We start from the raw sequence: 26,852 nt of genomic DNA on the forward strand, positions 1-26,852 counted from the left end.
AACAATATCTTGTTTCTTAGATGCACATCTAAAATCCACCGTGTATTAAGAGCTTTCCTGAATTGTATTTCCAGTAACTAGAAGAAGAGCATCTTTATCATTACCTTCTTACAAGCTGGTAAGTTACTCTTGTAATAAGTAGTGTCTGCAAAGTTGAAAATATGCAAGAAGGTAAAGGCTTTGCAAAAAAAAAAAAAAAAAAAAAAACAACTCATTGTCCTGCCAGGTATCATCTGATGCCTCACATGTCTGTGCAGCAGGGGGTCGGAGTCTGTACCGCCTTCCCATTTCTCCCCAAATAAACCAGTGTGGATGCCACCTTTATCCTCTGGCCTAGAGCAAATACCATGATGCTTTTCCCCTGACACAACTTGGGCACAGCGTAGATGCTGTGCTTCCTAGCTCTCCGCACTGTGCACAATACATGCTATGATGGTAGCAGGATGTATTTAAAAATAAATAAGCAAAGCAGCAACCACACTTTGTATGCAGGCTGGCAGGCTCTGTCCTGAATTTGTGATTCATGCTGTTGATTCTTCTTACTGCTGCACTTTTGCAATTCCTAGTCTCTGAACATGCTTTGCAGCTTGTTCAGGAGCCTGGTGCACCTTTTCTGTCAGCTGGACAGGGATCATATGGAATTGCGGAATGGAGGGGACAGGTCCCAAAGCCATTCTAGGTGCCATCAATATGGTGCATTATATGTGCACCTATATGAATATAAGTGTTGTTCTAACCAAAGCACAGCGCTCCGAGGAAACCCCCATGACACATGCTAGATTTAGGGTCTAGAGATCAAAATGTATGAGGAGCAGTTGAGGTCCATTGGGTTGTGCAGGCCCGAGCAGAGGAGCTGAGGGGAGGCCTGATGGCGGCTGCAGCTCCTCACAGGGAGCGGAGGGGCAGCGCTGAGCTCTGCTCTGTGTGACAGCGACAGGGCCCGAGAGAATGGCATGGAGCTGCGTCAGGGGAGGGGCGGGTGGGGGTCAGGGACAGGTTTTGCACCAGAAGGCGGTGGGCATGGAACGGGCTGCCCAGGGCAGCGAGCACGGCCCCGAGTGCCGGAGTTCAGGGAGCATCTGGATAGTGCTCTCAGAATCATAGAATGGCTTGGGCTGAGAGAGACCTTAAAGATACTCTACTTTCAACTCCCAGAAACAGTGGTTTGATCGTGGATTGCCCTGTGTGGAGCCAGGAGTTGGACTCAATAACCCTTGTGTGTCCCTTCCAAATTGGCTATTCTGTGACACTGTCCCCTTCAACTTTACTTGAACGCTGAGCTGCTCTCCATGAAGAAGCTGGACATGTAAACCTGTCATTTCCAACACATCAGGCATGCAGTGATTCCTTCGATAGTGAGGCAGAAGCAGCCACACTCAGGACATGATGGGATACAGAAAACAGATTAAGGAGAAAGTTTTGGGGTCGGCATGGAGAAAGGGAGGTGGAGGCTGTGTGCCTGAGCTTTGCAGGCTGCATGAAGGGTGTGTGGAGATGTCAGACAAATGAGCTAATACATCAGAGCCTGCCTCTGACAGTTTTCTTAATTCCAGTAACGTGAAAGAGGAACAGAATTTCTGTGTGACTGGAACACAGCACTGAGTTTGACTGTGGCAGCAAGTCCAGAGCCAGCCCAAGAGCCAGGCAGAGTCACGTCGTTCACAACAACTTCTTCATCAGGAAGTTCAAGTCTGGTGTGTCTGCTGTAATCATGCTCAGTGGGCCCTGAACTGCATGTGAAGTAGTTGCAAGTTCTCAGAAAGACTGCTGTCTGAAAATCTGGCTGCTTTTATTCCCCTGCTGGGAAAATTTTTGCACAAATAGGCTTGCTTAATTATCCCCCAAAGAGAGACATTTTTAGCATTCTTTATTCGAATAAAGGGAGAGTCTACAAGGGGCATTTCCCCTGTAGAGACTTTCAAAGTATCGGGGGACACACAGCCCCTCTTTTATCCCTATACCCTGACTCTTGTGAGCCCCTTCCCCATTGGCTAAGGTATCTGAATACCTGAGGTTCACAGTTGTCTCAGCACACCTCAAACATGCCCCACTCTCACTCCATAGGTATCTCCCTTTATTTCCTTTGTTTATACAAACTTTGTAATTTGGATTCAGAGTTTGTTGTTTTGCCCAACTAGGAGCTATCTTTGTATTCTGTTTGACAATGTCCATCAATCTTTGTGCTGTTAAGCAAACAAGATTTACACACAAGTGCTAAGCTAGCATCTCCAGCCACATACCTGCAAATAAGTTTGTTTAATCAGTTCTTCTCAAATCTTATTTTGCAAGGGCATCTTATTTCATCTCACCCACAGCTGTGCCAATACACAGCAGTGTTCTGTGCTTTCCTTACCTCTTCATTAGCAATTCCAAAGAGATTTTTCAGCTTTCTCACTGCAAGGAGAAATGGTGTTGATGTTTCAGAACACTGTTCTTGTTGACAATAATAGCTTTCTGCTGAACTGTAATAGCTTGTTGACAGCCTTCTGACATGTACATTGCTGAAGTAGTAACCTAGGACAAACCATTTTGCACTTGTTATCATTAGATCTCATATACCATTTTAAGGTCTATTGTAACTTACTGCATTCGTTTATTAATTTTCACTCTAATGAATATCTGATGTCATTATACTCATAGAATATCCTGAGTTGGAAGTGACCCATAAGGATCATTGAGTCAAATTGGCTCCACAAAGGACCAGCCAAAATTCAAACCCTATGTCTGACAGCATTGTCCAGATACTTCTTAAAATCTGGCAGCTTGAGGCCATGACCACTGACTGCCCTGGGGAGCCTGTTCCATGCCCACCATCCTCTTGCAAAGAGCCTTTTACCTAATATCCAGTCTGGTTATTTTTCACCCTCTTTGCTATAAACACTATACTCTCTTATGTATACGTCATTTGCAGCATCTGGACACCATCTGATCTTCATGATACATTGCTACACTTCAAAAAGAACCTTTCATAAATAGTCTGTACATGTGCCAATCTAAACGGGTATGTCCATATAATGTGGAGCAAGTCCAACCACAGTTCAGTCCTGCATGTGTTGCTGCCCGATTTGACACGCTGACCAGCCACAGAGTTAATTGAACTTCATGTTCTCCCACACCTTGCATTAACATGGTTGATGGGAATTTCTTGATGTGCATTGTGTGCTACGCTGTGTCCTGTATGTACTTTGTTAATACAACTGATTTCGATCGGTCAGCACAAATACTAACCTTTGTTTGCCATTCCAACTGCCATTAGTTGTAAGAGTGCATTCAGTGGCACTTTTTCAATCAGGGTTAGTTATAAGTGTTCCAGTTGTAGACAAAGCCTGTGCCAGCTAACTCAGTAAGATGCTTGATGGAAGGGGGAAGGGGATGGAGGCAGGGAATAGGAGAAAGTAGAAGGGCTGGCAGAGGTGAAGCTATACTATTAGCTACATCTGGGCAATGGTATAAATGAAAAGGTCTGTAGAAATAATTGGAGTACTCTTGTTTCCAGTGCAAAGCAAGTAAGCAAGAAACAATAGAATATCACAACCTTTTCAGGCAAGTGCATTTCTCTCCGTTGTTCTCTAAGTAAATGTGTATTTGTGTGGCAGTAATGAGCAGTAAGTTGGCACAGGAGAGAATCCTCACTGCAGAAGGACTAGTTATAGACTGCAAGGCTATAAAAGTTAATGAGAAAAACATTATAAAATAAGTCTTACTCACTATTTTATCCATTCCATTTGCTTAAAAATGTAGGATAAGAATAACCCTTCTTTTCAAAGGACCTAGAATTTGTGTCCCCAGAAGAAATACTTAAGATTTTTTTTTTTTAATGCAGGCTGTGTTCTTTATTATTGCTCAATGATGATTTCTGTGCTGTTACTGTAAATTTGGGGGAAATGTTAAATACAACATAATCAGCAGGGCCAGATCAGTAATAATTTGGAAAGCATTAATGAAGAAAATGCTGTATGTTCCAGTATGGAGCCTCTACAGAGGACTGAAGCCAACTTGACAGCATGAAGAGGAGGCAAATGCCTGACTGACAGTAGCACAGAACTTGCCAAAACTAAGAAACATGATAAATTCAAACTTAGATTTCAGAGTGAAAGTAATTATGCATTCTTGAAAATAGGATTGCAGACTTGCTTTCTAAGCTATCGTCTGTTAATACTGCTCTGGCAGGAGCAAAAAAAACTTCAGAGTAAAGAATGTGATACTCATCTGGTCTCTTCCAGCAGAGAATAGCATGCCTGCAAAATGTCTGTTGCCAAAATGTTTCTTGATACATTAGGACGTACGTAACCACAAACTTGCAGGCATCTGAAATTGTGCAGTCATTCAACTCAAACTGAAAGAGTTTTCATGGATAAATTACTGTTCTTCATAGATAAAAATAAAATAACTTGGAGGCTCTTTATTCATAATACTTTAATAAATAAATAACCAACAACAACACAGCCGTTACTATGTAAACATTAACAGTGGACCTGTCTCAATCTATCACGGAAAGAATTTTACAAGATGTTACTTTAAAAGGAAGAAATGGGAGGAGCACTGACTTACGACTGAAAGGTTTGGGATGTTTGTATTTTTCCTTTGGGTCTTTGTGGCTTACAGAATGGAACACACAACACGATGCAATGCTCCTGCTTGTTTTCCAGTTGGAATACTGAGGCTGACTGGAGGAATATCTGTGTTTGAATGCAGTTATTTCCCATCTGGATTCTGATTAAGTCCTGTTACATGGTGCTTCAACTCAGTCCAGGGACTGAAGACTGTAAACGTGCTGCATCAGTTCCTCCTAAATGCCCTTTGGCACTTGACAAATTTATGCCTTACTACTGGTCTTGTTGTTCATGGGGAAGCAGAAATCCCAGGTTAGTGCTCTTGCATTTATTAACTTCTTCATCTGTCCAGAATTGTTTATTTTCTAAATGTTTACTTGTTTTGGTAGATATTGTGCTGTACGTCGTACTGATCTTTGTCCAAAGTACTTCAAAGGGAGGACAATATATTATTTCAGAAGACACAGGTGAATACATTGGGTAAGTTGTTTCATTCTTTGCTTAGTATTTTATCCTTTTATTTTTTTAAAAAAGCATGCTTAATTAAAATAAGATCTTAACACCAGATCAGCCTCTTTTGTGTATGATGCATTATGTCAGAAATTATTAGAAAGGCCAAAGAAACACAATCATGGTTAAGAAAACTGAGTTGATAATTATTCTTTAATGAATAGACTAGTAGAAAATATAGAAAAGTCTACATATTAACATTGCTGTTTGAAAGGAAATAATACCTTCCTTCTGAAAATCTTTCTACTTTGCCAAATCCTGGAACAGGAATAAATATGTTCTTTGCGCAGTGTTAGTAACATGTCTCATCATGCCTTTTTAAGTTAACAAGGAGATAGACAGCATTCACTTGTTACTCTCTGGAAAAGTGATCTCATCTTCAATGTAGATGGATAGAGGTTTTTCTGGTTTACTGTTTGTTTGTTTTTAACCTTCCTTTTGTCTTATTCCTGTCACAATTTTCTAAGGAATAGAGAGCAGCTGGTAAGTAAGCTGTCTGCTTCTGCCTGCTAATGACCTCAGTTGGGGTTGTTTGAAGAAACAGCATTCCAGGAGAGTCTGATCATCCTTCTTGAGAGCTCTCGTTGATTTTAGTATTCATGTAATACTGTAATAAATATAGCAGCTAAAGACAAGGCTAATCCAAGAGCGAGAGGTTATTCGTATCAGCATTAACTACGCTGTCCTGTGTGCCTATTTTGGAGCAGCAGTTAGTCACTATTCAGCTACAATAAGCTCTCTGCTAAAGGAAGAAAGCATATCACCTATTCTCTGGTAAGCTGCTACTTGGTCTTTTTCATGCCTTAGATTTGGACTAGAGTAGCTTCCCTCTGAAATATCCTCCATGACTTGCTTTGGGATGGGGACAGAGTACAGGGGATGGAGCAGATCCCTTGTCCAAGAAAACCAGTCTCTGACCACAGGACTGTGAACGGAGCATGTTAAGTATTAATTCATCAAAAGATTTTTATAAGCATAAAATTTAAAAACTAAAAGGAAAGCTGATGTTTTCTATTGAGTGGGATATTTTTTTTAGAGGAGACCAAGTTGATTCTTTTTTCAAATTTTTATTTTATGCTATGCCTTCCTAAAGGATAATCTTGTTTTGTTTGCTTGACCTCCTCTCAAAATGGAAATGTTTAACAGTATTATTTGCCATGAAACCTGTGCTCAGCAACATTATTTTTAAGTTTTATTTACCTGTTTTGGCCATGTTGAAAACTGTTGAAATCTGATTTCATTCTCCAGCAAGTATTAATATAAAGAGATATAATTGTTGGTTACTGCTTTTATTTTATCTTATTTTTTCTATGTACTACACACACGAAAAAAATATTGCCAGAGTGTTCTTGAAGAAGATACTGAGATTTCTCACAATTTTTAAAATGACTTTATACGCATATATTGAATTCTAATGCAAACAGAATCTAGCCTTTGTTTTAAAGTGTTGTAAGTGGCATCTATAACATCATTTTCTAACTGCATTTAGAAAACCTTTTTAATATTGTCTGGTTTGAATTTGCTGTGTTTGTTGATGTCATAGCTGACTTCTGTCGTTAAGAAATTATTTGGCAGTAGACAACAATCAACGTAATTTAAAAAGCATTGAACTGTTTGAAATAACATTAGGGATGTGACATTCTAAATGCCCTCAGTTTACAAGAGAATCTGTTGGAAGGAGCTATGTTTGGTATCAGAGAGATTCTCCGAGTTACAAAATAGTTATTTACTGTTTCTTGAACTAAAAGGTTGGAGTTTCAAAGCAGCCTAGGATAGATGCAGTTTATTCCCGTGGGAAGTCTCTGTGAGCAGTTTTAAAGACATCACATTTCTGTAACCCCAGACCAAGCATTGCTTAATCATTTGGCAAAGGTTAATTACCTTCTGAAGAAGGAAGCAATCATTCATTAGGCTGTAGATTCCTGAAAGATGGGAACTGTTTGAGAAAACCCTGCCGTGACACACTAGCCCTGCACTAATTTATGGAAGAACTATCTTTGATTCAGCTTTTGTTTTCAACTATTAGCAAGCTGTTCTTTTCACCTTTATGTAGGACTTGTGGTGGTGGCTTCACAAAAAAAAAAAAAAAAAAAAAAAAAAAAAAAAGAAAACCACAACAATAATCATCTTTTGAGAATTATTTGTATACGGTGATGTTTTCCTTCTTTCCTTCTCAGCTGACCATCTACAAGTCCCTTTCTCTAGCCCGTTATACAGAGAGGACTTTGTGCTCTCTTTTTTTTCAGAGAGGTTGTGGAATCTTCTTGGATATCTTCCAAAACCTCTTGGACACTGTCCTGAGCTACCTGTTCTGGGCCCTTACTGGAGCATATTGCTCCAGAGGTCTCTGTCAACCTCAGCCATCCTGGAGTTCTATGATTCTGTAGATAAAGCTGGGACACAAAGACAATATTGCAAATAATTCAGGGCCATTATGCCTATCTATGTTCTCAAGGCCTTCTGCTTTTTCTCCGAGAAGAAGATTTTCTTCAAGTTGTTGAGGAAGCCCCTGAGAAAGAATGGGACCTGTATGAAAGCAGGATTCTGGAGTTAGGCGGTATAGACTGTTTGCCAACACAAGGCACAGGTGACTGTTGGAAGCTGTTTCATTTAATGTGCTGGTACACCAGCATGTTGATACCTGTCTGAAAGCCATTTGCAGAGGGAAGCAGCTCCTTCTACATGTTAGAGTCTATGGGAGCCCATCCAGCCCGGGCTTCCCCTCGTACCAGAAAGCTTTTATGTCCTGCTCTTCAAACAAATTCTTTTATTCTCAGGAAGCCATTCTGATTCCCTGTCTCCTAAAAGATCTACTGTAAAGCTTTGTTGCCTATTATAACAATTTTCCAACTGAAATTGGCCACTCTTTGTAAGAATTCAGCTTGTTATACCCTTGTTATACCTGTGATGTTCATCCCTAGTATGAAAGACCTCACAAACATTAACTTGTAGTGGCTTTATCTTGGATTATATATACCATTGAAATATGACCTACAGTGATGCCCAAGTGACAATGAACCAGTCATGCTTGACCAGTGAGTCTTCTTAGCTTAAGCTTTTCTGTGCACCAGTTCAAAGGCAGAAGCAGTGATGATGGTCCCAAGATGGATAGGTAGGATGAAGAGAATGTGACACACGAGGGTGAAGTGACGTAACAGTATGACAGGGCAGAAAATAAGACTGAGGGTCAGGGTTGGTAGGAAGAAAATGATGAGCTATAAATAAGGGAAAGTTTTAGACCATGGTAGTAGACCACTGCATCTCCTCAAACAGCTTTTGTCCTTATCTGGGCTATAACAGCAGTAAATTCTTTATAACAGCAGATTCCTTTCCTTTTGCTATTATACAGGAAGTTGTGACAGAAGATAGTCTCCTAGTTTTTCCAATTTTCTTAATATTGTGAAGGCTTTGATGAAAACTGATGAGACCTTAGTAAAACTTTATTTAAGAAAGACATAGTGTTGAATAAAGAAATAAATAATAACTTCCAGGTTGTGACCACATTGAATAAGAGCATTGCGCTATCAAGGATCAGGAGTACTGAGACAGAGGATGGCAAGAGCAAAGCTGCTTACAAGTTTTTGTCCTCAGGAAGCTACTACTTTCTTGCAGAACTTCAGCTAATATAAATTGGGAGTACAGTAAATTTACACCTCATTAATTATGGAAATTGAATCTCTTATCCTTTGATTCTCAAGACTACCCATTTATGAGTATTAATTCAGTGTCTGGTTAAAAGTTTTGCTGATATGGCATTTCTTAAAGAGCAGAAGTTTGAACTCTTTCTTCATCTAATGTATTTTCTTTCAAAGTATTTTTATCCACAGTCACTTATTTATGAAAGAGATATTTCTCTACAGCTTTGGTTACACATTTTCAGGGATCTGAAATAATCTTTTGCTAACACAAGATGGAAAAAGAAAAATAGGCAAGACATTGTTACAAAAAAAAAATTAATGTTTAACTAAACATAAAAATAATTTAATATTAAACTGAACATCAAAGTTCAGGTTTTATATCATGTACACAAGTTACATGCACTAGCGACAGTCTATCAATTGCACTCTGTGTACTGCTTTACTAGAAAATAACTTGATCTCATTTATCAATAAGATTTCATTTCAGGGAAGCAGGTAGCCTCTGGTTTTTATCATCTACTTGCATAGCTCCATGCTCATATCATCTAAGGAACAGCTGCATTTTAAATTCTTACTCCCTTTGGGCTGTACCAACATTTGTGCATTTTGGCTCTGAATTATCTGAAAGAAAACGGAGGGGAAAAAAAACAAACAACCCTAGATCTGGCACAAAAATCACAAGTTGATTTTAAACCAACTCTGCTGCCAAAATAGTTGATTTGGGGAGTTAAATGCTGAAATTCTGTGTGCTTCTGTCTCAATGGGCTATTCAAGCAGCTGCAGTCACAGAAGGGGTTCCTGCCAACATCTCATGTAGCCATAGGGAGCAGAAACGTGATGGGGAAAATGGCTTCTTTTCCTCTTTCTTTTCACACCATCAGAAAATGTGTGTCAGTGGTAAGAAACTGGGAGTGCTTATTAGGAACTTTAAGGGAGATCCTTGACTGATGGATTGGATATTCAAAATTCCTCCAATTGAGCAAGATGATATTTTTCATTCTTCAAGGGACAAAGTGAAAAGTAAAAGGAGTCACCCATGTGTGAAGAGAAGGTCAGCATTAGGTGGGATGATCAGTCAAGTTTGAACACTTATAGCATAAACTAATATTTAACTTTATTCCAGTGTTCCTTCACTGCTTCTGTGGTTAGAAAAGTGCTTTTGGGATGAAAAAAAGCGCTTGATTTTTAAAGACAGTTTGATATCTTTTAATCTTTAATCCACATCATACCTCATTAGTTACTTGATCAACCAGGAGACTGAGTTGCACCAAAAAAAGTGGTAAACGACATTATATATTATTCAGAGCTTCTAAAACAGCCATACTTTACAAAGGAAAAGATGCATCTCAGGGAGCCATCAATCCACATTTTAACAACTTACATTTGGGATCAAATGTTTTCAGCCAGATTGTGCAGACAAGTTTTGTTCAACACAAAAAAAGCTTTGCTTTAGCTCTTAGGATTTTGAGGAAGTTTTCTTTGGAAGCTCTTTGGAGTGGGTGGATGGAGGGAGAGGAAGGAGAAATGCATTTCTCTTGAGGCAGGAACCAAAAAAGTCATTGTTCTAAGCAAGCATTGGTATGAGTAAGCCTGACCCAAGGATGGGTGTAGTCAAGAGACATCTCTGTATTTGAGGCTGCTATATTTTCTTTTGTTGTCCCTTGCCATCTCAGCCCCAAGCAGTGATGTGTACACAGGGCTGATTTATGTGTGACCACACAGCTGCACTGTTTTTCCGAATTCCTATTGAGCTTGGATCTTGCCCTGAGAGTGCAGGTGTTGGACTCCTTTGTATGAAAATGTTTTAAAACAGGGTTTTAAAACACAATCCCTATGCATGTGAGTGGCTTTCACCCAAAATTCAAGATGCTTTTATTCTGTAGCCATAACTTAATCTCTTGGAACAGCATGTTTCCAGGGGAAGAGAGTCTCTTTCTTCCTTAAAATCAGTTTAGCAACAGAATGTGGATTTACAATTTAAGATAAATAACAGAAGTGAAGTCAGGGTTCAATTTTAGGAATATGAAATAAATAAAGGAAATTTCAGGATTGATAACCAAGGACAGTGACCTCTCATTCACCTGTTAAAAAGGTACACAAGAGTGTATGAGTGTAAGAGTGAAAGATAGGATTATCCATTTCTATGCAGTCTGTACCATTTGTGCCTTGTACACTAATTATCTTCCTCATTTCTCAGATGCTAGATGCTTTATAAAAGATGTTATCTCCTCTTGTTTTCAGGTAATACTATTTGAAGATGCCAACGTCCTGGCAAATATGCTGCAAGAAAAAATCCAAATCTAAGAATGGAAATGCTGAAATGGATGACATGGCAGACACAAGTGAAAAAATGCAGATGAAAAAAGAAATTACGTTACTAAATGGAGTTTCATTAATTGTAGGAAATATGATTGGCTCTGGGATATTTGTATCTCCCAGAGGTGTTTTAATGTACAGTACTTCCTACGGACTCTCTCTTATCATCTGGGCTCTTGGCGGAATGTTTTCACTGTTCGGAGCTTTATGTTATGCTGAGTTGGGAACATCCATTGTCAAATCTGGAGCTAGTTATGCCTACATCCTGGAAGCGTTTGGTGCCTTTGTGGCCTTCATTAGACTGTGGTCTTCTTTGCTTATTATTGAACCAACAACTCAGGCAGTGATAGCAATCACATTTGCTAACTATATTGTTCAGCCGATTTTTCCTCATTGTGAGCCACCGTACGATGCAGTCAGATTGATTGCAGCTGCTTGTATTTGTAAGTAAAATTCTGATTGATTAGAAATCAATAGCTATGCTGTAGGTGCCCAGACAAGTTTTTCAGATTTTTATTCCTTCATCTTCTGTGAAAATACTTATTTCCTCCTTTGAATACATTCTTAGGAATTCATATGCTTTTGTTCAGATGTATTTTACTTAAGGCTGAGATTATTAGAGGGGAAAGGATAATTCCATCTGTTTGAGGGAAACTGTGACTGCTGAATTAAAGTATCTTTGTGAATCTTTGGTCCAGTTTGCTGTTGACATTTGGCCTATGTCCTCTTCCCTGTTTCTTGCAAATACTGTAGAATGAATAAAGATCAGAAAGCTTATATGAAATTAAAATTACAGTGACCAGTGATAGGACTCAAGGGAAAGGCATGGAGTTATGTCAGGGAGCATCAGGTTGGATATTAGGAAAATGTTAATCACTGAAAGGGTGGTTGGACCCTGGAACAGGCTTGCCAGGGCAGTGGCGACTCTGTGGAGTCCAGGGTTGGACTCGATGTAAATCTCTTGCTGCTGAGGATGTTGTGTGATTCTTTCATTCTAGTATGAGTTTTGTCCCTAGAAAAATTGAGTAGTAATCACATACTCCTCAGATTTGACTTAATTGAACACAGGGATAAACATCATAACTTTATCCTCCAGTAAATGAACTTCACTCAAACATTTTTTCCATAGAATTTTGTCTAGATGGGTCATGTTCCTTTCAGGCTATGCTATAGTGTGATCTTTTAGAAACAAATTGTATAACTTTACAAAATCTTCCAGAAGAATGAGTATTTTTAAGTTATTGTAATATACAATTACAATTCTTAAAGACAATTCTTAAAAGGTGTTCTCTCTGTAGCCCTGATTTCCACCAGCATGCTACAGAGGAAGTTCACTTCTGAAGAGGGCTCAGTGATGTAACTTGAGGCCCTTATGACCACTCCAACCAGTGGTCCAGTCAAAAAAAAACTAACCCTATTCCAAAAGGCTTTATCAGCTGAAAGCTTCCACTTGCACAGAGAAGCAGTTATTTATTAGAGCAAAATTAATTTCCCTAGTTTTCTAGATGCATTTCATGAAGTCCTAATGTTTGGGGGAAGCAATCTTCAAATACTGATTTTTCATTAAGACTTTGTTTTTTTGGTTATTCTTGCTGTAGTCCTTATGTGAATCATTTGTAGTGTACTCTGGTACCTCTGACTTCTATGAGCTGATGCACAAGGTATGGCTGGCAGCTGCTGCTTTCTCATACAGAAAATTAGCTGCTTCTGACCAGGCTTATGACCAGCGCTTTAAGTACCAGCTCAGATTGCTGGGAAAATTACAGTTTACTATGATAACTGTAGTAAGCAACTACTGATATGTAGTAAGCAGTTTGGCAGTCAGATAGCAAGCTTATTACTAGCTTGAAAAATTTGACAAAGTTAAGGAGCAGTGGATTTAATTGAGGCTTCACCAACACAGTGCAGAGAACGTATCCACATATTTAGTGGTATTTACCAGGAATCCCATGGCAAGATGCTGTAATGACTATATATAATGAATCTCGTTTTCTGTACATGTGCAATAATTATATCCTTTGCACTATTTCAAACAGCCCTTTATAGCATTGCAAGTAACTCATAAATGTTCAGTATTGAAAACTTCAGTCAACACTTGTATCATTTTTAAGAAATACTGCTGGAATTCTAGCGCTTACTGATACATACTACTGAACTGTTTTTTTCATACCAGAACAAAACCAAAGTCCTGTCCTTATTGCACAATATTGGTATGTTAACAGTGGGGACGAATCAGGTCCTGATTCTCTACATAGGTGCGTAATTACTTTCACAGCTGGCAGGGCACCCAGACAAATATGCAGAGCTGCTCGTGACAAAGAAGACAGAAGTTCTGTGAATGTCTGCAGTTATATGCTAATTTCCTCACTAAATGGTTTTCATTTTAAGCAGTTACAAAATCCTTTTTCTTTCTTTTGAAACTGTAGTGCAAATGATAGGCAGGTCAGAGAAACAGAAGAATAGAGCAGAAGACTGCTAGAGAAGAAATAGCCCACGCTGTTCAGTGCTTGAGGCAACTAACTGCCCTTGCTGCATTTAGTTGCTGTTATCCGGCAGCTGGACATCATACCTGATGCCAAATGCATTTCTCTGTGAATTAAGGAGCTGCCAGGGAGATGAGCTGCCCACAATGCTGTTCATGTACTCGAAGAGCAGGAGGCATGCTTGCCAAGCATTCAGCATTACAGGTACTAGTGCTCCTCACAGCCTCTAAGCTCGTCAGGTTTAACTTGTGCAACAAAGCTGAATGCAAAAAACATGGCAGGAGAGAAAGATTAAGTTGACACCACTTAATCTCTGCAACCAGCACTTTGTTGTTTCCATTAGCCTTTGTCGAAATCAATGCTTGAGAGAACTCTGTAAGTACTTCTGTAACCTTCAGATCTGGGTTCAGAGCATGAATGGCACAGCTCCCACCTGTGGGCACAGCAACAGCATTCTGAGCTGTCTCAATTCAGGGTCCTACAAAGAGCATCCAAGCTCCTTGGTGCAGGAGCTGTTCTTACTCTGTATAAAGACAAGGGCTTTGGTTGGTGTGGAGAACTTCAGTGCAAAGAATATAAAGAAATTGTATTTTCTGCATGTGCACAACTTGCTGGTGACACTGTTGACTCTGAGGAAATTTATAGCTTTAAAGATTACTTTAAAAGAGCAGGAGTCATCCTAGAACTCAAAATCTGGTGTTTTCTTTATGCCTTCATTGTTGTGAAATACGCATCACAGTATCCTCCAGAGTAAATCAGGTATTTAATTCATCTGATTATATCTAGGTGGTCCTGAAATATTGAAAATTGATTCTGTTGTATTGCTTGGCAGAGGGGTGGTATCTGGAAGAATATTTTTGCAATATGTGATGTGAAACATACAGTGGTCCTCCCGTGCATGTCACTTTTCTCTTCAGGTTCCTTAACGTTTATTAATTGCGTTAATGTGAAGTGGGGAACTCGCGTGCAAGATATTTTCACATATGCAAAACTTATGGCCCTTGTCGTGGTGATATCTGTTGGCCTTTACAAAATTGGTAAAGGTAAGAATATTTTCTACTTACTTGCATTCTTAAAAATGAAGTGCATATTCATTTCAAATTCCATACAGGAAGATTGGACTCCAGTAGACTTGCACTTGAAGTATTATTTCTTCTGAAAAAGTTACCTGTCACAGGAAGATTCGGGGAATTTTATGGCTTACTAAGCACTGGTTGTTTAGTTATTCTTTCGTTCTTGCTGTGGCAGACTAACACATACCAAGTTCTGCATTGCTCAGGCTGTATAGGAGGTAGCAGTTGAATTCATAGAATCACAGAATGGTCTGGGTTGAAAAGGAGGGGGAATGACTGTTAACATCAGTTTGATGATAGCTAGATTAGTTAGTCCCAATGTCTCTGGCACATGCTAGTAAAAATTAATAGCATGTTGGTGCAATTATCAGCATGAAGAAGCAAGATGTTTCACCTTCTCCTGGGACTGAACAGCATAGCAGAAATCCAGGGAAGAAGGAACTTGCTCTTCAGCTGTGCAAAAGAGATGCTGGCAGTGGTGATAGGGCTTGCTAATTGCTAGAAACAGGAGACAATGCTGTAACACTGCATTCCTGTGATTCACTGTGGTATGGTAAAACATCACAGGATGGTTGAGCCATTTTTTATCGACAGTAAACAGACTGAATTGTATATACCCAAAAGCTAGATACTAATTTCCTCCAGGGCTGCTTTTCCAACTCTAGCTCTGTCGCTTAGTAATTAAGGTTTCTTTTCTTTTTCATTTTCATTTACCATTAAATCCCTAAATAGCCATTGTGACTTTATTCAGTAAAAGTAAAGATGATTTTCACTCTTCAGCTTAGGAACTATCTTTTTTTTTTTTTTCTGTAGAAACTAATTTGTAAAACCAAATGTGAGAGCTTGCTTTCTCACGTTTTCTGGTGTTCACCTTTCCTTGGCTCCAGTTCACCAGCTGTTTTTATACCATAAAGTCTTTAAGGGAGCTTTTTTTGTTTAACCGTATCAGTGTATGTCATTTGTCACTGATTTGATCAAATTTAAACAAAACTGAACAAATGAACACAGTCCTAAGGTTGGTTTATTTACATTGTTACCTGGGTCAGGAGGACAAAGGCAAAGAGGAAGCCTTCTTGCAACGAATGCAAAATGCTGAGGGTTTTTATTGGTGGCAAAGGTCTCATCTCTAATTTGTCTGAATAGAACCAAGTGCTTAAATACAGAAAGGGCTGGGAGGAAGAATGATTGAGACATCTGGAGAAAGTTGTGATCAGGTCAGTGAGCTCTTTTAAACTTAGCAGCTGTTTCAGTGGAAAGAACAGCTCTCTTATTTTAGCCCTGCCATGCTCCTGATGTGCTGACATACACCACTTCTTTTAAAACACTGTGAATATATCTGATTTTGAGTAGGTGCTCTCCAGTTAAAAAGCTTTTCTTTGTTCTATTGGATATTTTCCTTGTTTTTTTTTTATTCTTTCCTACAATTTTCTTCATCTATGTCCTCTAAGTGTGCGTTGATCTTGCAGCTTCACCTTCTCAAATTCTAGCAGTCTATGAAGAAAATTATTTTTTTGTGAATGTGAAAGACTGGCATTTACTGTTCTTAAAAGATTGAATTTCTTTTGTGGCAGCATTGTATTTCTTAGTCTAACCACAAGATGAAGTTGTTTGATTTCATAGCAAACATTTTACTTTCTTCCCTAACAGAGGTTTCAGTGTGTTTCTGTTTTCCTTAATACCTAAACCCATTTCCATTTATGTTAGATAGTTCACTTTCCTTCTGCACATTCGAGTAGGCCTTTCTTCCTCTTTTCAGGGCTGCAGAGAAGGCCTACACGGTTTCACGAGTAGTTCTTCTATTTTTCTATTTTACAGTTTTCTGCAGTTTCTTGTCTCAACTGATTGAACTAAACTAGAGAATTTAGAAAGGGAATATTTTCCGTGTCTTCTCTAATTTTGGTGAACAGCTGTCCCACTGAGATGGGGTCTTGAGAATTTCTCACTCCGTTGGACACCAGTCCTTGTGGTGACAATATGGATAGGAGATGATGGAATATGAGACAGATTCAGGAGTTGAAATTGGGTTTCTCAACTGTGTCTCCCTGGCTCATAGCCCTCAGCACTTCACGCTCTCTTGGTAGGCTAGGGATTGGTGCCAGGGAATGAGGAAGCTGTGAGGACTGGTGGGATTTCCCAAGTGATGTCCAAATAGCAAACACGGGAAAATGTGTTGTCAGTGTAACTGTCTAAATGATAGCTGATTGAAACTCTCTTATTTGTCAAGTGAAATTTTAACTTTTAAGAATAGTGATGAAACCTGGATTAAATAGCTTTTATTTTGAGGGGGACAGATGAGACATTTCGTGTAGTGCCCTATGTCTAAATCGTTGACATGGAACAGGTAATTGTACCTGCCGTTTGTACAGGAGAAACAGAAAATCTCAAAGCTGCCTTTGAGGGCTCAGCAACAGACCCGGGAATGATTGCACTGGCTCTGTACTCAGCCCTCTTTTCCTATGCGGGATGGGACACCCTGAATTACGTCACCGAGGAGATGAAGAACCCTGAGAGGTAAATGCACATTCTGCATTCAAAGCACTGGAAAGCGTCCTGGTACGGCAGGACGAGCTGCTTTCTGATTAGAAATTAGTCTAACCATTTTCTCTACAAAAACACTTATTTCCAAAAGAACTAGTAAGAAAGAACTCCTCTCTCACCAATTGTATCACATTAATAATTTTCCTCCAGATATGTGTTTTATACCTTACACTTTGGACCAGACTTTTTAAAAGGAGAAGAACAAATCCCTGCTGAAAGTGTGAGTCCACCTAAGCTTTCTAAAATTCCCTACTTCTTCTCAGTCAGACAGAACAATTATTTTATTTTCCGTGACTGCTTTTGCCACCAAGTGTAAGACTGTCAAGTTTTTGACTGTTTTATTTTGTGATCTTCAGTGTTACTATTTATGGGCAAAATGTTTCATTTTGCTGAAGGCAAATAAAAAAGTCCACAGTAGTGTTGGATGTTCCATCCCCCTCCTCTTTGTAGGGATGTCCACCCTGTGGGAGTGGTGTGCTTCACCTGCTCAGATGATACAAGCCCACCTTGTCTTGGGACATGCACAGTTTATCAGTCAGGAAAAATGTTACAGTCAAGAAAACATCTAAATATGCATTTGAAGTCAATTAAGTGCTCTATTAAACTGCTTTATATAAAAGACAATTTTTAAAGTGTTCAGGTACAAACGTACAATTTTGGCCTAAAACATGTGACACAGAGCCACAAGAAGCCAACTAAGCTGCTTATGGAATTGTTTCACATGTGGCTGAACTTTATTTTGTAATCCTGTGATTACAAAATGTTGGATTACAGAAAGTGACGGATGTATCCATTTGCAAGTGTTTGAATTTAGGGACAGTATTTTACTTAAATCTGCAGAACATGAAATAATTTTGTCATTTTCCTTTTTCAGGAATTTACCTCTTTCTATTGCAATTTCCATGCCTATTGTGACTATTATTTACTTGCTGACTAATATAGCATATTATGTAGTGCTGGATATGTCAGCACTCCTCACAAGTGATGCAGTGGCTGTGGTAAGTTACATAAAATGACAAAACCAAAAGTTACTGCATGGAAGTAGTTTCTAAATTCTTCTACAGTGGAAGAATCTCAGGGAGCATGCTTATTGGCAAAACAATAGAAGTATTTCTATGCTGAAGATGTTTGCTTTGTTTTAAACCTTGTTTTCGTGTAAGAGTACCACTATGTTAGAAGGTGCGTTTAAAGTTCATACCCAATAATTCTGCTCTTGTAAAATCCTCTTATATACTCTGTAAATCCTTCACCTCACAGTACTTAACTGTAGAAGATGCTTTCATTAGAGCCAGACAGAGAAACAGCTACGGAAAATCTGGGATTTAAGAACTACATGGGTTTTTTTTCTGTCATTTTAATGTAGAGTGGGGATTTTTAGTACTGTAGGACTGAAGCAGTATTTTCAACACAAAAATATGCCATGACGTGCTTTTCTAAAACTCTATCAACATTTTCTACAAAAGTACAATCATAAATAACGGACTAATATAATCAGGATTTGTTAGAATACCTTATTAAAAATAAATTTTCATCTATTATTTCATTGATTTGATTTCAGCTTAATTTTTTAATTAATCTTTTTTAATGCGTCTGTCATTTTCATTTTTATGTTGTTTTTTTTTTTTTTTTTTTTAAACCAATTTCTGGTTTCCCAAGTCATTACTAGTCTTAGAGGAAAGCAGTGGCTATGACACTAAAATTGGGCTGGGGTGTTCTCATGAGGGTTTCCCAGAATTGTCCATGTGTTTAATGCAATGGCCTCACTATTGTTTTCTTTCTTGCATTACAGACTTTTGGCACTGAAACGCTCAGTTATGCTAAGTGGATAATTCCTATAGCTGTGGCCATGTCTTGCTACAGTGGATTAAACTCATCAATAATTGCAGCATCTAGGTATGAAATATATGATTTATTTTGAAGTAATAAAAAAGGAATAATTTGTCATTAATCTGCATTCTTCACTACCACACTGTAAAAGGGACACTGTTAATTTCTGCATGCTAAATTGTTCATTTATGCTGGAAGGACAATTATGATATAAACTACAGGAGAAGAGAGCAGCATTTACAATACACTGATAAACTAATTAATTCTGTCTTTGTCAGAAAGCAACAAGACATTCCTTGGCTAGCTGGTTATTAGAGGGGACTTTTTTTGTTGGTTTTTTTTTAGGCTTTTCTATGTTGGAGCCAGAGAAGGACACCTCCCTGACAGTCTGAGCTTGATTCATATGAAGTGTTTCACACCAGTGCCTGCTCTTCTCTTTAATGTAAGTGAAAGCCCAGCGCTATGCCTGGCATGATTAGCTGGGGATAAAGACACAGGGAGTGTTATATCTCCCTACTGTACACTGCTCCCCAGCTTTCCTGCACTGAGGACGTCTTCCTCAAGTGGCCAGGATTTCTAAAACTCATTTTATCTGGTGTTTTTTCTTCAGTGGAAAAAGAATGGCCTGATTCTGTTATGTACTCTCTGACTGTAAAAGTAGAATGAGAAACAGAAGCTTAGAAAATGGCTGTGTAACACGTAGACAGGAGTTAAATCTTTATATGTGTTTTCAGTGTCCACTGGAGAAGAGTATGACAGGAAGAGCTCTGCGACCCTCCTGTAGGCCAGTTTTCCAGGGCTCTACTTATAACACGAGTGTTAAAGCATTTAAATTTAAATTCATAATGTTGGATGTCTATGCTTGCTCTTACTATCTTCTGCTCTCACAGTACAAATAAATCCTGTGAGACAAAAGCAAGGAAGCATAGCATACAGTCTTCATGCAAATGATTTTAATAAATAATCCATAAATCTAATAGATTGAAATAAAAAAGAGGATACACACAAGCAAAGAAAGTGGAAAGAAGATGATTGTCCTCCTCTACTTGGCTCTTGTGAGGCCCCATCTGCAGTACTGCATCCAGGCCTAGGGCCCCCAGTACAGGAAGGACGTGGAGCTCTTGGAATGGGTCCAGAGGAGGGCCACTAAGATGATCAGAGGGCTGGAGCACCTCTCCTATGAGGAAAGGTTGAGGGAACTGGGCTTGTTTAGCTGGGAAAAGAGAAGGCTCCAGGGAAACCTCATTGTGGTCTTCAATATTTGACAGGAGCATATAAACAGGTGGGGGAGCAGCTGTTTACGAGGGTGAATAGTGATAGGACAAGGGGGAATGGATTTAAACTAAGATGGGGAGGTTTAGGTTAGATATTAGGAGGAAGTTTTTCACACAGACGGTGGTGACACACAGGAACAGGTTGCCCAAGGAGGTTGTGGATGCCCCATCCCTGGAGGTATTCAAGGCCAGGCTGGATGTGGATCTGGGCAGCCTGGTCTGGTGGTTGATGACCCTGCACATAGCATCAGGGTTGAAACTAAATGATCATTGTAGTCCTTTTCAACCTAGGCCATTCTATGATTCTATGAATCATTCAAAAGCATTTCATTCTTTTTTATTTGAACTCGTGTTTTATTTGGTATCCTGCCTTGCCATGTGTTACATAAGGGGTATGAGCAGAGTACCATACCAGTCATGTTGGACATTAAATAATGTACTGGTAAATATTGTCTCATTATGGATACTCCCTTAATACAACACTGTCCTCCTTTTTTCTGGTGGATTTTTTCTGCTTATGGAATGAAGACTGCATATTTCTGTTTCTCATGTTTGTTAAAGCAGTCATTAAATTCCTGGTATTTTAGATCTCATTTTCCCTTTCCATGCAGAGTATACAGCACACCTGTGTAACACAGAATTTAATGTTCTTAATGAGTGGATTGTGAGCACCTCCAAAAGAGAAACAAAATTAAAAGCGAGGTTTCAAACTGAAGCTGATCAGAACAGTTGGCCCATCCAAGGTTGGGCTGTTCATCCATCCTTGTTAGGAGGGTTTTCTGTGATGCTGAAATGCAGCTTCACAAAGGCAAGGCAAGACCTCTTCAGCCAGGCCTGGAGATGTCAATGCTACATTTGAGGAAGAGATACCAGCAGATTTCACGCAGTGCCTTTGTGGATTTCTTAGTTTTAATTATATCCTTCCTGCAAGGACCTGATTTCCAGCCAAATATGTTTGAAACAGGCCTTTTTATAACTTTACTACCTGTTTTCTTCTTAATACAATGTTTATTTATTTTCCCATAAAAATGCCTTTCTTTTTTATCTCTAGGGTTTAATGACTTTGCTTTATCTCCTTGTGGAAGATGTTTTCCTCCTCATTAATTACTACTGCTTCAACTACTGGCTCTTCGTGGGCCTGTCTATTGCAGGACTAATATATTTGAGATATACTCAGCCACGTAGACCACGACCTATTAAAGTAAGTGAGAGGAAATAAGCTGTAACAGCCAGCTCATATATAGGTTTATGTTACACATAATCCCAAACTCATAACATTACCAGTTGTGCTACAGGCTATTCATTTCAGCCATAGGAATCCTGTTAGCATAGAAGGTAAGAAATGAAGGAGCAAAACCTATTTCAGTTTCCACAAGAACAAGTACTCTTGCTGTGAGCTTGAAATTATACTTTCAATTTCTTTTTCCTTTCATTAAAATTTAAGTTTCTCTTTTTTTTTTTTTTCTTTCCCCTGAATAAATAAATCACTGGGGTTCACAGTCAGTTCTTAGTCCTTTTAGTTTTGTTCACAGAGGACTCCAATATGTGATGGGGACTCCAGGGAGATTCGCGCTGGTCAAACTTAGCATAAGAAATTCATCAAGAGTCTCTCCAAAGACAATAAATGCTCAAAATTCTGCTCAAGTAGAAGTTCAAAAGCTTGAATAATAAAATACAGACATTCAGCCTTCCTCATGCACAGTGGTTATATGCAGTGAAATGCAAGCTTAAAACTGACAGTAGAAGGGCATCTGGCTATAACAAGGTGAAGGAGGCAGCAGAGAGATGAGGCACACGTACGGTTCATTTCTAGCTTAAATCCAGTGACTGTCCAGAATGCAGGAATGGAAGCCCAGAGCTTCCCTCAGGCACAGACGGCTACACACTCTTATTTGACTCTGCTCCCTTGACTCTATGGCCTGTGTCCTAGCTCTGCAGAGATGCAGCAAAATTATGAGAAATCCAAATTAGCATCATATCTTTTGAAGCTTTTCTAAACATTTCTTCCTTGTTACCCTATATTCCTGCACCATCTTTACCAGCACTTTTTTTTTTTCCTGGTTAATTGTAACATCCTGAATATAAAAGCTAAAATATGCTCAGCACATACTGCTAGGAAAGCTTACACAAATCAAATATTCCTGAAGCATTCTCACACTTCATTTTCAAACTTTTGTACAAGATATAAGAAGATTAAGGTAAAATTTTGAATTCTGGGCAGTTTTGGTATTGACTTTCCTAAAGCAAGGTAGATAATAGATAATAACTATTTAATTCCTAGCAGCATTTGTCAGCTTAGTCAATGTCACAAGTTTGCATACACTTTTTTTTTTAATCATAGACATTGGTTTTCATCACTTTATAGTTATAACTTTTTATAAGTAAAAGAAATATTTATGCCAGTAAAAACTCCAGTGCTCAAATGCCATCTTTTGAATTCTTTAGAAGTCTAGTGACTACAGCCAGTGAAAAGCATTCTAGTAAAAAATAAATCCATATATATGTTATTGCAACTTCCATTAGTTGTGATATATACTTGCTAAGTGCCCTAGCAAAATCATTCATTTAGTTTTGTAGAATCAGGGTGGTAATTGAAAGTCTAGCTGAGATGGATCCCCATCAAAGCTGCAATTAAAAATTTGCAATTGAACTTACAAGGAAAACTATCCATTACTGTTCAGTTTTAAAGTAGTGCTTTCAAAGATTGGTCTCTTACTAATGTGGAAAGGAACTGAGCTTGTACAGATCTAAAAACTACAAAATAGTCATCAGATTGTCACAAATGTACCAAAGAGGCTCTCAGCAGCATAAACTGAAGCTACCTACCATAAGCATGCTGCCTGTAGCCGTTCAAAAGATAATACGCAGTACTTACTAGTCATATAGTCAATAATTATGTTTTTATTATTGACCTGTATCATTTTAATCTACAGAGTTTGACATTTTTTCCAATGGAATATTTACTGCTTCTTTTAATAAATGTTTGTTTTTTTCTCCACAGCTTAATCTCTTCTTCCCTATCATATACTGTTTATGTTCCCTTTTCCTGGTCATAGTTCCTCTCTACAGTGACACGATCAATTCCCTTATTGGCATTGGTATTGCCCTCTCAGGCGTTCCTGCATATTATTTAGGAGTCTATCTGCCAGTTGAAAAAAGACCTAAATGGCTACAGTGGCTCTCTGGTAAGTAATATACTCTCTTTTCATAGTCATAGTGCTAGTGTTTTGAATGCTTGATCAGAAGTATAACTTTTCCTACATTCTTCTTCCCCTATGATGTATGTCTATGCTGCATACAGCATATCACATCATTTGCTTCATCACATGGCCCTGAAAACAAAGGACACGTACCTGTACGAGACAGTCCAATATGTGGATGCAGTATGGTCATCCAATACCTGTGGTATTAGGCCATTTCAGAATATTGGTTTATTAAAGACTCTGCAGGATTGTGAAGAATAAATGCATGCAGTTTAGTATCTTGGAAGGAAGAAATACCAGAAGACCACTGCTTCACTTCCTGATTGGGAAGTGGGATATCAGAGTCAGAGGAGCCCATATGTTTTCCTAAATTATGAAGCAATGAATGATTGGCCTGAAGGCTAGTTTCTACTTCTCAAGTTCAGGCAATCTTGAAAACCAAAAGTTTAATATTTTATTCAGTTTGACATCAGATGTCAATGTGACAATTAAAATATTGATTAAGAGAGACTTTATTTTTAATTATTGATTTCTTTTTCCCTCTATCAATTATATTCTACTAATATTTGCATAGTGCTTTCAAATGCCTTAAAAGTCCGTACATTTGTCAAAGATGTAACTTTGTCTCAGCTATGCATTTTTGCTCTGTATTGCAGTTACAACAACCAAATACATTCAGCTGCTCTTCTACTGTGCCCTGTCAGACCTGGACATAGACATGGAACCTACAAAAGCTAAAAGCAAATAGGATTGCCTTGACACTGGGAATTGCACTTGACACATCCTGTCTGGAACAATTTTTATAACCTGAAGTTCTCTCCATATCCTCAGATACATTAAAGCATCAGCCACTGTACTTTGCACCAATTTGATGTCTGTTAATTTATGCTTGTTTCATAAACCACTTGCCAGCCTCTGTTTTACAGGATTTTTTTTAATTGTTCATTAACAGTTATTGAACAGCACTTTGAAACTATAAAGTATGGTATGAACAAACACTTATCAGTAGGTAATTATTAGGTTCATTGCAAAAGCTTAAAAAAAAATTAAATTCCATCAGAATCCTAAGAAATAAATTGATCAATGTAACAAAAATCAGATCAGATATCTGCAAGGTTTAAAACCTGAGTTGGGAAGCAGAAGCCACAGTGTACTTCTAAAAATATTCCTAAATTCTTAGCCAAATAAAAAATAGATAGTCTGTACTGGATAGGATACAGTTGGCAATTGGTTTTGGTCAATTCTGTTTTGTGAAAAATTCTTATTTCATTATAGGCCACATCCATTACTCTTTTTGTGGTAGAAGTATCTTCAACAAACAAATGACACTCTTGTAACTGACATATTTTTTGCTTTCTGGCAGAACATCTCACTGTGGAGCACTGTAAGGGACTGAGACATGCTTCAATTCACTTTATTCAGAGAAAATACATTTTCATAGCATCCACTGCTTGCCTTTCAGTATCAAAAGCATGGCCCAATGAATCGTACTAATTTTTTTGCACAGTAGAACTTATTTAAGGATTTTTTAAGGAGAAAATTTAAAAATCTTGATTAAAAATCCTGTGAGCTACTGCCCAACCGTGCAGGCTGGTCTTTCACAGAATGGTTGAGGTTGGAAGGGACCTCTGGAGGACACATGGTCCAAACCCTCAGAGTCACCTAGAGCAGGTTGCCCAGGACTGACCTTGCCAGTTCTTCTGGCACAGCACCCTGCATTCCTGCTCTTCAGCAACCAGAGAGCCTTCTGCACTGGCTGCCAGGCCTTCACATCTTGCAGGTCCCCATTGCAGCACTAGACAAGTGCACCCACCACTGATTAAATAAATGGGCAGTGAAGAACACTACATTTTTCAGTGTGGCACACAATGATGTGTAACCAGTCCTAATTCTTAGCTGCTTCAAGTGGAAAAGACAACAACTGTCAGAGAAAAGAAAAAAACAATCAACTTTACCAACTAGACTATGAAAACAACAGTTCCTTTTCTAATCTGCTTCATAGATATGTTGCACTTTTTATTGTCCTTCTTGTCAATTTATACTTCCTTTCTGTAATTATATTTGAATGTAGCATGTATTTTTTTAATTCAAATTCCACTCAAGTAACCCCAAGTAAGTTATTTTTTTTAAATCTTATTAAGTCCCTGTGGCTTCCACTATTATTGTCTTTTATTTGTGTCTATCCAGACAAAGAGAAATGGGATAGGAAAGAAGGCAGCTGTTGCCACTGTGACCTTTTTTTCATTCCTTCCCTACAGTGTAAGATCATTTGCAAGATGATAAGCTCATGTACCTCTAGCCTAATGTTTGCTGGCACTTCTTCTGTGAAGCTTTCTCCACACATTCCAATGCCATCCATTGCAGCACTTGTGGGATTTTCTTTTGATGTAAAGTGTAAGTGATAAAAATGCACTAAACTAAGGTATGGTACTTAGATATTTAGTATTTAAGGTACTAATATACTAGAAATATATATTTTGCTTTTTAGAAGCTGTGACTTTCATGCACTAAAATCACTGAAATATCATAAACATTAAGAGGAAAGGAGATCAAGGGTGTAATTTAGATTGCCCTGTTCCAGATACTCTCGTGTATTCTTCATGTACACAAGTGCCTATGTTACAGTATTGCGTGATGTTCATTCTGCTCTGTGACTTCACAGAAATACTGCATTGTCATCCCACCTTTTGAAGGCACCAGTTAATGATGCAGTTGAGATACCACAATGCACGCAGAGAATATAAAGCCTACAAGACAGTGCCATATTAAACCTAGCAGTCTTTGTCTGCAGAGTTCAAAGTCACGCTTGGTGATGAGCTTCATGTCACATCAAGAAAGCACTGCACCATGCTATATGTTTATTACATGCCCAAAGGTGCTACGTGTTTGGACACAACTGAAATGATACCTCAGGTGGTAGCAGATAGTGGGTACCAAAGGTAGTATAAGAAAGGCTATGAGCATTTCCATAGAAATTCTGAGGTGATAAACTTTGTGGTTTTTTATCAAAATCTGTTTTTGTATGAATCTGTTGGCTTTCTGGGCACCACACACAAGCTTCCATTTTCTTTCTTTCTGGACAGGTGACAAGTGGAAGTGTATTAGTAGTCAGATACAATGTTATAAATGTGAATACTGTTATTGAAATTCTGTATGGACATTGGAATCTCAGAAATGTTCGTGTATTTGTTGATTTTTAATTCCTTACAAATAATATGTGTAAGTTGTTTTCAAATATCTAAAGCCAAGTTATAGATGCTGAAATATTTAAATAAATCACATTTGATTCTTGGTGAATGCTACAGTTGTGTGGTTTTAAAACATAAGAATAGCATTGCACATGAAGTTTGTCCTACCTTTCATCTCATAACTTGTTTTCTCAGGAGAGCAATGAAACTCTAGTTCTTATTTCTCCTTTATTTTATCTTCATCACTCA

General features: G+C 38.5%; 1 protein-coding gene across 2 annotated transcripts; it reads left to right on the forward strand.

Moving 5' to 3' along the window:
* The first annotated feature begins 1,000 nt into the window (after positions 1-1,000).
* LOC100541400 (Y+L amino acid transporter 2-like) lies at positions 1,001-26,712 on the forward strand. 2 transcript variants are annotated; one of them, XM_085221379.1, is made up of 11 exons: positions 1,001-4,865; positions 4,943-5,033; positions 10,943-11,460; positions 14,418-14,543; positions 16,940-17,084; positions 17,986-18,109; positions 18,901-19,004; positions 19,284-19,380; positions 21,264-21,413; positions 23,214-23,397; positions 24,072-26,712. In XM_085221379.1, the coding sequence occupies exons 3-11, from the start codon at positions 10,959-10,961 to the stop codon at positions 24,161-24,163; spliced, it is 1,524 nt and encodes a 507-aa protein (XP_085077505.1). In that variant the 5' UTR covers positions 1,001-4,865; positions 4,943-5,033; positions 10,943-10,958; the 3' UTR covers positions 24,164-26,712. The 2 variants fall into 2 exon arrangements, with proteins under 2 accessions (XP_085077505.1, XP_010707418.1); XM_010709116.4 differs by lacking the exons at positions 1,001-4,865; positions 4,943-5,033 and adding an exon at positions 5,043-5,837.
* The last annotated feature ends 140 nt before the right edge of the window (positions 26,713-26,852 follow it).

The sequence above is a fragment of the Meleagris gallopavo genome, chromosome 3, assembly GCF_905368555.1.
Source record: "Meleagris gallopavo chromosome 3, MGAL_WU_HG_1.1, whole genome shotgun sequence".
NCBI lineage: Eukaryota > Metazoa > Chordata > Aves > Galliformes > Phasianidae > Meleagris > Meleagris gallopavo.

What these genes read in the sequence shown, in the direction of transcription:
- LOC100541400 (XM_085221379.1), top strand. Translation starts at nt 10,959, where the DNA reads ATGCCAACGTCCTGGCAAATATGCTGCAAGAAAAAATCCAAATCTAAG. An exon ending in TCAATAATTGCAGCATCTAG is followed by an intron (nt 19,005 to 19,283) that starts GTATGAAATATA and finishes GTTTTTTTTTAG; the next exon opens with GCTTTTCTATGTTGGAGCCA. An exon ending in GTAGACCACGACCTATTAAA is followed by an intron (nt 21,414 to 23,213) that starts GTAAGTGAGAGG and finishes TTTTCTCCACAG; the next exon opens with CTTAATCTCTTCTTCCCTAT.